Raw genomic sequence first — 12,392 nt, forward strand, 5'->3', positions numbered from 1 at the left:
AGATAATCTCTTGTCTGCTAATACTAAGAATCTGCACTTCCTTCTGTCTTTTAAATTTCAGAGATGGGATACTGAACCAAATTGATTCGGTCTTTCATCCCACCAACGTTTCATTGCTCTGAAGAGATGCTTTGGATTTCTTGTTTATCTCAGTTTTTTTTTTTTTCTGGTATCATCAAACTCCAGCACTTACCTTTGCCTTCCTCCCCCAGCCCTTCCCATCTCCTCTAATCTCTACTATATTAGTCTGAGTGGCTGGATAGGTCTCAGCCTCCATCTGGGGGGGATTAAACTTAATTTATCCTCTTAATTCAGCAACAATTTCCTCACCAAATCCTCTTCCTAGCTTCGCCTTCGCCCCTGCAGTTGGCTAGCATTTCAGCCCCATACCTTCGGGGAAAAAAAAAAGAGAAGAAACGCTGGTCAAATGCCGCAGCTCCCTGGGGAGGGCAGCACCGGAGTTGGGGTCCCTCAGGGCAGGGGTCCCCGCTGAGGAAAGGGTGGCACACTGCCCCATGGTACCCAGGGGTGGCCCCTGAGCGCGCTCCCCGCGGGCAGGGCCGGCTGCCGAGTGACCCCGCCGGCACGGGGGTCTCCCGGCAGGGGACGCCGCGACCCCTCCGGCGGGGCTGGGTCTGCCGAGCCGGGGCGGCGGCGGCCCGCGGGGGAGGTGCCGAGCCGTGCCCCGCGCCGGGCGGCCGTAATCCCATCAAAGGGCCGGACCCAGCCTCCTCCCCCCTTCCCTCCGTCCCTCCCCGTCCCTGCCCGGCGCGCATCCCAGCCCCGCTGTCCGCTCCGCGCCGGCCCCGGCTCCGCTCCGCACCGGCTGCCGCCCGGAGGGGACGCGCGGCGCCGGCGGCGCCCCTCGCCCGCGGCCACCGGCCCCAGCTCCCCGCTCGGCCGGGGGGACTCGGCGCACATGGAGGTGCCGGGCGGCTGTCACCGCCGCTGCCTCGCCTTGGTGCTGCTCCTGGCTTCGTGCATCGGGTGTGCGGCCACGCCGCGCAGGAACATCCCCCGCCGGCAAGGTAGGACGGGCGGCAGCGCCAGACGACGGGTGCCCGCCCCGCGACACGGGTACACCGGCCAAGTTCCGCGTCCCTTTAACACTGGGGCTGTCCCGGGTCGGGCACAGGCGGCGGCGGGGCCGGGCGGCAGCTCTCGGTGGGCAGTGGTCCCTGAGGTCCCTGAGGGTGGGCTGGGGTCGGGCCGCCGCCGCCCCGGTCCCTGAGCGCGCCGGGGAGCTCCGGGAGCCCGGCGGGCTCCTCGCCCTACCCCGCGAGCCCCTGCCGCCCTCTCAAGGGGAAGAGAGGATGTCCAGGCACCGGCAGGGACCCCTGAAGTTGCGGGGTCGTGTATGACCAGTTTTCTCCCACGTCTTACTCCGAGTGCCGGTGGGATCTCTAGATTTACAGACCAGGACCTGACTGCAGCTACTGCGGAAGAAATCGGCAAAAAATTTGTCCATTTTTCCCTGGATCCCGTTACCTGCGGTACGGCGTGAGCAGTTAGAAGCCAGGTGAACCTCTAAGCCAGTCAGAGGAGACCTGTCGGGAAGGCTGTTCCGTGGCTGCGACATTTCTATGTGCGGCGGTGTACACATAGACACAGAGTAGTAAATGTGAAAGAAAAATTACTAGAGAAGCAATGATTTTGTCTCAGAAATGTAGCTATCGTGTACCCAGCATGATGTGGTGTGCCTTCTGGTCCTGTTCCTGGCTGAGTGCTGTCTGTGTCCTGTGGGAGAGTTCCCACAGCTGTCGGCGGCAGGTTTGCATGCTGATCAAGGAGGTCCTGCACGGTCCTTAGAGGCTGAAAGTTAAAACCCTGAGTCTGTTAAAACCCTTTTACAGTCTGCAGCATATGAAACAGTAAGGTAAAACGTAAACAATGAGATGAGACACAGTGCACAGTGAAGTTTGACGTTCTGTATACTTTACAAACTGCGGTGCTAAGAGAAGATAACTACGCCCAGGACTGTCTCAAACACTGGGACTGTCCTGGAGTCTTTGTGGCTGACTCTTATCACTGAGTTCACTGAGATCAATTCATTTGAAAATACAAAAAGTTTAGTAAGTTCTGCCTCATCTCATGAAGAGTTTGTAGCTTCAGATCCCTTTTGTATCTATCCCACAGTACTGAAAGATTTTTATTGCTGGTTTTTAGAATCACTATTGTGACTTTTCTTGCTCATTTGAGAAGAAAACAAATACCTGTACAGTTGGAAACTTAATACTTAAATACAGCCTGAGCTTAAAACCCTTACTGGACAGATGGCTAATTTTGCTAGTCTGACCTTGTCTCTTAGGGATCTAGCCCCATGATCCTTGGTTGTCATAATAACCTCCATTAAGTACCAGAGGAAATTAGGCAGACAGTCATTGTGAATGAGATGATTAGTAGCTTGTATTAAGAATGCTGGATATGTGAAGTTGGGGAGGCAAATGTATAAATATTTTAAAGTATTCTTTGACTGTAACATACTGTTGTACTTGTTTCCTCTAGTCACAGCAGAATGGCAGACCTGGAGAAAATATATTTCTGTGCATTAAATTAAAACAGTTTAAAGCTTGGAAACTGATTGCAATGTTGTGAAGGAAATGAATTAATATATTAGTATTGTGTTTACCTTACTTTTGTAAGCACACATTTTATGTTAATGTGTTTAAGTCAGATTCACTGACTGATTCAATCATTCCTTTCTTGCTTCTTTTGCTGTATAAGAAGTAATGAGTTTTATGGGGCAATTTTTTTTCAAAATCTACAAACATTTGAAAATCTACTTGTAGCAAGATTCAAAGAGGGGAATCCCCCTTTTCAGTAGATATCATCTATCTATCTATCTATCTATCTATCTATCTATCTATCTATCTATCTATGTATCTATCTATCTATCTATCTATCTATCTATCATCTATCTATCTATCTATCTATCTATCTATCTATCTATCTATCTATCTATCTAATTTTATATATATATAATTTAACTCCCATCTGCGTTTTGCAGGGAGTGTTGGAACTGAGGACTCCCAAGAATCCCATGACTGGGTCCTTACTATGAAACATTGCTCTCAAAAGACTCAGGACAGGTGAAGTTTCAGGTGGCTGGAACATCTCTGCCTTGTTCTGCAGCATATCATATGCTGGGTGGTTAACAGTAGAAAAGAACTATCATTTACTCACACATCCAAAATGACACATTCAGTGAGCAAAGAAGAGACAAGATAGTAAAAAGTTCTTTAGGATTTTTTTTTCTTTCATTTTGTCCTTTTAATAGTGATAGAAGATAGATTATACAGGAATTTTAACTGAGATGGAAGCAAGAGGTTATATCAAGAGAGAAATCATAAAACTAGTTGGTCTTCATTAACAGAAGCTGACTTGGAGGTCCTGTGGATCAAAACAAAAAAATGGTAAGATGGATCTCCATTCTTCCCAAGTTTCAGTTCAAGGCTTAGCTTACAAAGATCAGTTTTGTAATGCCAAGAAAGCAGCAAAGTCAGAAATCTGTTTGTGAAGTTAAAAATATATAGTAAAAGTCCCCCAAATGCAACTTCTTAAATTAATATTCAGAGTAAAAGGCTGTTGTACTCAAAAACAAGACATTCTGATGACTGCTAAAATCATTTGAACATTTATTTACAGTTACATAATACATTTTCTGGAGACAAGGAAACGGGATGACAGACTCTTTGGGAAGGGCTTAAAACAAATCCTTAGACACCGTGTGGTGAATAGTATAGCTGGGAACAGATTAGCCTGGGATTCTCTATATCTTGTATTCCCAGAAGCTGGCACTCATGCTGCTGCTTTCACATTGTTTTCTTGCTTTTGCCTTCTGCAAAGACACAGGTTTTGCCATCTCTGTTTCAAGTTTCAACTGGTTGAAACTGGTTGAAGAATAGGGAGTCTAAAACTAGCTCCCAATGTGTTACTCTGCTACTAATATAAACACAGTATTTAATTTTAATGGTTGTCTGATTTTAGGGGAAAGAGTTAACCTGTCTTGGGTGCTCACAGAATAAAATTGTTGCACTGTATTGCACTGTGCTTCTTTAGTAACAGTGTAAAATTCCAACGCCCTGTAGAATAATAAAATGGGTAAGTTGGTCTGTATGGAGAATAAAAATAATCATATCTGATGCTTAGGAATGCTTCTTTTATAAATATATTATGTTTGCCAGCTAATACAAATAAAGAATTTGGCTTGTATCTCTTTCCCAGATGTCCATAGCAGTAGACATCACCGGCTTTCTGTCTAAGTGCTGGAGGAATCAGACCAGTTAAAGTCTGAAGACTTTACAAGAGAGTAGCACTCAATATCAGGGCCAGAGTTTCAAAAGAGTACAGATCCTTGGTCAGCATTACAGTAAATGACTTTTTTTTTTCCAAAGGATTTGGTGCTGGGATACTTGAATTCTTTAGAAAATCTGACTATAATAAGAGCTGCTACATAAAGAACACTTCTGAAAGTCTAGCTGTATTTATGTATCAAAAAACTCAGCAGTCTTTGGGAAAGAAGGTGCTTATTTGAGTTTTTAAATATTAAAGTTTTTTGGAACAATAGGATGAATTCTTATTCACTGTCATAATAAATCCCACACATAAAGTGTGCAAGAGTAAGGTTGATTTGCTGCTGGATGTGAAGTGTCTGGGAAGAGGAATGACTCTGAAGCTGAATGATTCCTAATGTGAGGGATGTAGAGCTGTCAGAGACACTACATATCTGTGAGCTAGAACTAATAAAGATGTGAATAATTTATTTGAGGGAAGATTAGTATCATTCTCTTACAATTTCAAAAATGTCTGATGTCTTCAACACCAATAGAATCAAACACTAATTATGTATGTATTTGTTGTTTTTCACCTTCAGATGTAAGTTACATCACAACATTATGTGACATTGTCCTTTTGATTGGACTTGCTCTTGTACCTCAGGGGTCCATGGTAATACTTTCTGATAATACTTTCCAGGGCAGCAATAGGAATGCAGTGAATTAGTCCACTTGAACATGTTACTCTCTGTGTCACTGTTACTCATTTTGAAGTATGTTTCCTGACTTTAGTTAGTCTCACTTGCAGCAAAGTATCTTGTGCCCTTTCCACCATGAAATTTCTATCTTTGTCTGTACAAGGAAACTTTCAGTAAATGTTTTTCATTTGTACCATTTTGCTAATGCCAGTGTCTGAAATGACTATTCAGACTTCCACCAGTGTTCAGAAAGGTAAAATTAGCCAAGACATTCTATACCACCTGCTGGGGCTCAGAGTGATGCATCGGAGAGGAAGGGTTGTTTTGGAGTTAGGGCACTACAGTGATCCTTTGGAAATCTTTCTGCCTGGAGGCTGTCACAGACTGTCTTCGATGGCTTGCCACTCCTTCACAGGAAAAATTTTCATTTTTAAAAATGGGATCAGAGTGTTTTTGTGCTTTTATCCTTTTCCTGACATGCCGCTTTAAACAGTGGTGAGACTCCTATAGGGTGCTCATCACAGCTGTACCCCAATTTTAGTCAGTGCTTCCAGGAAACAGTGATAATGTGTAGGTGATTTTCATGGTGTCTTCTGGTGTGCCTTGCAGAAAAAAAAATCATCTTTTTCTCTCAGTGACACTGGACTAGACACAGCACTGTGTACTGTTTGCAGTTCATTAGAGGTGAACACATTCAGCAGTTACACTCACCTTTAACTTAATGGCAGGGATTCTGAATGTCACCCAAAAAATATCCTGAAGAACAGAACAGTACCTTGTTTTCTTAAACCAGAAAATTTCAGTGCATGATTTCTCTTCAGTGCCCCTCAAACTCATTGATTAACTGAGAGTATACTTGGAAGCTTGCAACTCCTCATATCATGCCTATATTGGAACTCAAAGTTTTGCATGTTTCTATTTATGCTCTTCTAATGTGTTTTTTTTTGCTCTTTTAATGCTCTTTTAAATTGAAAATAAAATTAATTAAAAAAAAGGTGACTGTCATTGCTTTATGTCCTCAAAACAGTACTGATTGGACCTTTTCACAATTTCTCCATCACAAGGAAATGAAACTCTAAAATGCTTGTAGAAAGCTTTTCATATTAAAAAGTCATTAAAGAATATTAAAGATACCTGTAATCTAAGCAAACAGCCATGAATGGGTCTTTGCAGAGTTTATTATCTCATTGTTGAGTGTATAGCTGGGTGCCATATTTATCTATTAATGTGTGATAATATTTATCTATGAATGTGTGATAATGGTCTATGATCACATAACAAAAGACTTCCTAAATCACAGGGACACAGGAGATTGTTAGATATCTGATCTTGAATGAAATTTCTTAATTGTTTTCTGTGCAAACCAATGATCTATCTAAAAAAAAAAAAATCCCACAAACCAAACAAATCCCCAAACCTGTTCTTCATTACTAATTCCAGCTGAAAGGAAATACTTTTGGGTAAGACTAGGCAAGATTTGTTTTCCTTTTATTTTTACTTTTAGTGAAGATGCTTACACATGACAATCAAATGAGTTCATATAACATGACCATCCAAACCACAGCAAAAGATCAACATTACTTTTTCAAACATTTCAGAGCCACTGAGCTGAGAACAAGCACACCAGAATTCATCTTTGAAAGTAACTGCTTCAGGAGGGCATAAGCCACTGAAAATTGAGGGCTTAGGGGGAAAGCTTCAACAGAACCAGGTACCTAACTCAAACCTAGATAATGATACACTGTGTGATGATCCATAAAACTCTGCAGGTGAGAGGTGTATAGTGTGAAATACACCAAGTTCCATGCCAGTTCTTCTGTTGAACATAGGGTAGCTAAACGCAGGAGTAAAGATTACTGTTGAGGAAAGTCCCTCAGGATATTGTCCTCTAATGAAAAAGGAATCCACAAAATATTGATAAAGGGAGGCATTTCTTCATAAAGAAGGGGACAGTTATATGATTGTCAGCAAAAGGGAAAAACCTTTTCTTCTTCTGTCTTGGATCCCTGCAGGTTGATAGCCAAAATGCATTGGCTTTCTTTTCTTAAAAAGATGTCTCACTCAAGCATCACCAAAGTTATCCTGGATAATTTTTCAGAGCTAAGAAATATAAACGATATGCAAGTACTAACATCTGAACATGGCTTTCTGAGTGTATCCCCTTATATGTGTTAATCTTACAGCTAATGAACACTTTTTATATAACTGTGCAGACAGCAGTCGTGTCAAGAACAGTTCTGAGAAGCAGACACGGAGTGGTTCTGAGTTCCCCACGTCCTCAGAGAATAGTCAGTCCAGTATTATTTGCACAGAAAGATCTCTGAAGCTGGAAGAATCCCAGCACAGATTATCCTTCACACCTCTCTCAATTTTAAAAGTGGTTTGAAATTTCTGGCATCTATGAAAATGATGGTATATATCAATACATAGCAGTACATTTGCAACTTGCAAAATTGTTTTTTTAAAATGATTGGAAATGAGTGTCCTATGAGTTTTGATCATACTTCTTTCAAATACAAAAATCATTCTGATCTTTCTGCTGTGCCAGAGGTATTGTTGTACATACAAAGTTTTAAATCAAGACTGGCTTTGTGTTGCTGGGCTCAAAAATCTTCTGATAAAAAATCCTAAGGGCAAAAATTATACAGTATTTCACTCAAGTTTAATTGCTTTTATGCATGAAAAAAATTCAACTAGAATATCATTCTAGGAAAAAAGAAGCCAAACTATGAACAAAACCTGTCAAACTGTAGATGATGGAAAGTACGTGTCTAGGACCAAAATTTTTGTGGTGTAATTAGAGATTGCAGAAGCCAGAATCTGTTCCTTGGAACTGAAATGTGAGGTCTCTTTCATATTCTGCTTTCTAGACAATTACAGGAGAAGGTAACATGTTTCCAAAAATAAGCAGGCATTTTATGAAGATGACTGTTTACAGAGATGTTGGCATTGCAGCTGATACTCCAGCCATGCATGGATTGATGTCCTGCTGGCATTTTTAGTTCCTGTTCCCATTTCATGACGTTCTCGTTCCCATGTGAACCTGTGGTGTGCAGGTTGCTAATGTTCCCATCTTAATTGATCAGTCACAATGGCAGAGTTGAACTTTGCAGCCAAGAACTGTTTCTCTGTTCATGTGTAAAAGGACTCACTCAGTAGGGTGAGGTGGGAGTCTTTGAGCTCTCCTTTACCCCTACAGAGCCATAGGGTCATAGGATGGAAGAAGAAACCTGCAGAGCAATTCTCTCAGGGACTTCTGGACAAAGAACAAGACAGCTCTTAAAATGGGTTTAAAGGGGGAAAAAACCAAGCTATTTGGACCAGCTTGGGCATGATTTGCATGAGGTAGCCCTGGTAGAGGTTTGGGACAAAGGCTTGGACTCTACAGGCTGCAGAAGAGAGTGTGCCAGCGAAGCAGGGAATGCCTTGAGAGGATTAGGGAGCATTAGATACTAACTGTGTGGACATCATAGGTGTGCCTGGGTCATGTGCTATTTTCTCCCTTATGTATTTATTCCTTATGCTGCGATATATTTCCATGTCTCAGTGTCTCTTGCACCAAAGAGGGTTTTGTCCTTCCCTGTCACTCTCATATCCTGCTTCTTGTTACTGGTTCTTTGAAAGCACAGGCCATGTCCCACACTAAATCAGTGCAGGAATTCAGGTTTAAAAACAGACAGTTATTTCAGTCACTTAGTAGAGACAATTAATTTCTTCCAGTTTTACTGATAGTGCTGGTGAATAGAGAGACTTGCTGACTGCAGAAGGTATTGAAATGATCCCATTTCTTATAGAGGAACTTATAGAGTTACCGAAAAAATTCCTGCTGAGGAGATTTTCTTTGGAAGTAAAATACTTGTGGGAATTATACAAATGTATATACATGGTAGAGCAGTGATGATGATGATGGAGGTAGGCTTTTCTCTGGTGTCCTGAGACAGGTCTGGAGGCAATGGACACAAAGGGAAAGCAGGAAATTCCCTTTAACATGAGCAAATAGTTTTTTACTGTGAAGGTGACTGAGAATTCAGCCTGAGAGGTTGTGGAGTCTCTGTCCTTGGAGTTATTCAAACCTCTTTATGCAAAGTCTTGGGCAACCTTGTGCAGCTGAGCCTGCTCTGAGCAGGGGTTTGGACTAGGTGATCTCCAAACATGCTTTCCAGCCTCACTGCCTCTATGATTTTGCAGAGTGTCACAAGGATCTTCTGAAAACATCTGTTTCAGCTCTCAGGTTTAGCTTCCTTTGAGCTCTTCTCCACCCTGTCATGGACTGAAAACACCAACCAACCAACACCAACCAAGCTACTCTGTTTTCTACAGAGAAATAAGTGTTTTCTGGTGTTGTGATCAGTATAAAGTGTTTGATGTGAGGTAGCTACACTTTGTCTTGTGTATCTCTATGAGGCCTGTGCCAGAACCACAGGGATAACGAATCCACACTCTGATTTTTGTGATACTTTCTTGGGTGGGACCAGATCATTGTGTCCATGGATAATGAGCTTCAAAACAATTGCTCAGGACTAGAAAGATTGTGGGGACTCAGTCATGCACATTGTGTCCTCCCCCTGCACACTTGTTTCCTGTCACACAGTTCAGTCTTTAATCTTTTTGCATGTGTGTATGTAATGCATGTGTGATTGTCTGGTTGTAATTTTTTTTCTCTCTGACCATTTTTTAGGAAGTTCCCCTTTAATTATTTTCTTGTACCAAGTAATATGTTTCTTCAAGAGGTCTTTTGTTCTGGGTTTCAGCAAGAAAGAAATGTGTAGTAGGTGAAGTGAACCAATTAAGGTACATCAAGGAGAACACTTTTCAACTATTGTGAGCAATTTTGTCATGGGTTCCACTGAGATAATAAGATTTGGATCACAAACACCTGAAAAATAAGTGATATTAATTGATAAATTAAATATAAATTGAATCTAAATTAAATATAAATAAATTCTCAAGTTATTTATTTGGCATGTTTACAATTTCAGAGACCTCTTTGCTTTACAGAGTGCCATGGTTTGTGACGCTCTTCCTGTATTTGAGGTCCTTCCTAGCACCTCAGATGCATAACCCATGAGACAAAAGAGGCTGGAGGAGATGCCAGGGTATGCTGCTGGAATGCTGGTTCCTAAGCAGCCTGTCCCACTGATTACTAAAATCTATTACACAGACAGGGTCATGTACCCTTGCTTGATTTCAGCTACCTTCTGGCTCTCAAGTTAAATCTCTTAGACACGTTTTTTCGAAGTTATTTGAAAACTGCTGAAGCAGCTGATGAGAAGGCAGGCCGTGGCAGGGCAGGCAGTGTACTGGCAGCAGACAGGGCTAGCTGCAGCCTGCCAGTCACTGGGCACATCCACAGGGACAAGGCAGCTTGGAGCCCAGACAGGAAATCCCAAGCCAGGAAAAATGTTGAGCTTTACATTCAAGCAGTTTGTAGGCTGGAGAAGAGAGAGGTGAGCCTGAGTGCTGTCCCTTCTCCAAGAACAGGAACCTGGCCTCTGCAGACCAAGGTGCTGCAGGGATACCAGGAACTCGGATAGCCATGCCCCAGCACTGGGGCTTCAATGGGCAAAGCACAAGCCTGGTTTCAGAGGAGTGAGTGTTACACTTTGACTCAGGCTTCCGGAAATGCACTGGAAGTTATGCAAGTAGAGTGTCTTGGTGGAGGTTTTTACAGGCATCTATACTTCATTTCCTCTGGAAGTGGAAAATGCTTCCATTAGGTGAGATATTTCACCAAGTTATCCAGGTGCAGGTACAGGTTATGCACATATGCACTAGTCTGAATCAAACCAGCCTCTGATCAGTAATTATTAAAAACATAAACCTGTAAGAATTGCCTAGAGATTGCCTGATGTGCTCAATTTTGCCTGTGGCAAGTCAGATAGATACAAACTAGACCTTTGCTCAGAGGTATGATGTCCCCTGCTTTTTATAACCTTCAGCACCAGGAATTCTCCGAAAGTGTGTCCAGGGCACAACCATCCATAGCTAGAAATTTTAATATATATATCTCCAAAAAGTTTTTTGAAAAAGTAGTTACTGCTTTTCCTTTTCACTCCTGGAAGTCACTACTGCCCTGTGCAGAGCTCCCCTCCTCTCTCCTTCCCTTTGCTGCAGGTGGAGACTTTCTGGGAGCAGAGCCTTGCTCCAGGAAGGAGTGTAAGGAGAGAACTTCCCCTTGCTGCCTTTCTCTTCAGTGATCTGCAGGGCCAAGGTACAGCAGGACAAGCCACGACAAAGTCACCAGTGACATGTTTGTTCTTAATGGGATTCGTGGTGTTGCACTGTAGCTTAAGTTCTGAGCTTTGTTGCCTTCATTCCCCTTCCCCAGGCTATTAAAATCCCAGTGACTGTCACCTCAGATGTCCCTGGGGCAGATAACAGATGCTATATAAGTATCAGCAAAACATCACATGAGTCCAAGCCTGTTATTTATTAAAATGCTGAGAGATTTTTTTTTTTTTTGCCTTCGTTGTGGTTTCTTTTGCAGTATTTTTAAAGCACTAATGAAGGTCAGGTTAGTCTCTCCAAAGATCTGTGCACTGTGGTTTGAATCAAAAACCATGGTGACTCTCTAGAGCTGTGTTACCTGCCATCTCTGCTGCAGGATCTGATGCAGTGGTAGGTGATTCATTCAGAGAAACTACAATCAAGATTTTTGGTGCTTGGATGTTGCTGCTCTGGGTGCAGAACCAGGACAGGCTGGTTGAGATTTTCCAGTTTCAAGTCCTTGTCCTTTGTAGTTGTTGTGGCTGAGAAATTCTTGCTCTCTTACGTACTGCTGCTGGGCAGTGGGAGCTGGAAGAGGCTTCAAAGAAATTTAAAGATGGCATATTTTTTTCATTTAGAATTTCCTGACCTTTTCAGTTTGTCATGTTGTCTTCCTTCCACTGTGCTGTTTGCATAACTTTTGGTCTGTAAAATGAAGGAAGCAAAAAACCTTATCACTGTTTATTGTTTAATAAATAAGAATTTCACCAATATCTCAGTGAGTGAACAGGCTGTTCTACACTTTGTTTCACCTCTTGGAGTGGACAAGCTTTTTTCCCTCAAAAGCAGCTATTACAATGATAAAACGCTATTTTAATAAAATTCATGGTGAGTTCATTTGTGAATTGGTGTACACAAATAATATTTCAAACAGAAGAAATTCAGAGCTCTTTCTGGAAACTTTTCTCTTTTTTTTTTTCCTGAAAACTTCAATTTAGAATTAGTTTGAATAGGTTTTCTTGAGTTTTTTTTCCCCCTATTTTCTTACATTGTATCATGTTAGTAGTGAAAACTAGCATTTCATCATCAAATTTCTCTTGTTTCATGGGACACAAATGGGAGACACTTCAACCTGGAAAATAAGGAGCCCTTCAGTCTGTATGTCCTAGCTGTTACCCACAGAGATTTGGAAGTGAAATAGTGAAATGCTTAC

The 12,392-nt window shown here is 42.2% G+C and overlaps 1 protein-coding gene across 2 annotated transcripts in view; it reads left to right on the forward strand.

Annotated features, from left to right (window-relative positions):
- The first annotated feature begins 703 nt into the window (after positions 1-703).
- EGFLAM (EGF like, fibronectin type III and laminin G domains) overlaps positions 704-12,392 on the forward strand; it is a 73,645-nt gene continuing 61,956 nt past the window's right edge. Inside the window, exon 1 of one of the 2 annotated variants that reach the window (XM_015615282.2) lies at positions 704-1,028. In XM_015615282.2, coding sequence (XP_015470768.1) covers positions 920-1,028 — 109 coding nt within the window. In that variant the 5' untranslated portion in view covers positions 704-919. The remainder of the gene's footprint in view (positions 1,029-12,392) is intronic. The other variant, XM_015615283.3, reaches the window with a different exon arrangement.

This window comes from Parus major, chromosome Z (genome assembly GCF_001522545.3).
Source record: "Parus major isolate Abel chromosome Z, Parus_major1.1, whole genome shotgun sequence".
Lineage (NCBI taxonomy): Eukaryota > Metazoa > Chordata > Aves > Passeriformes > Paridae > Parus > Parus major.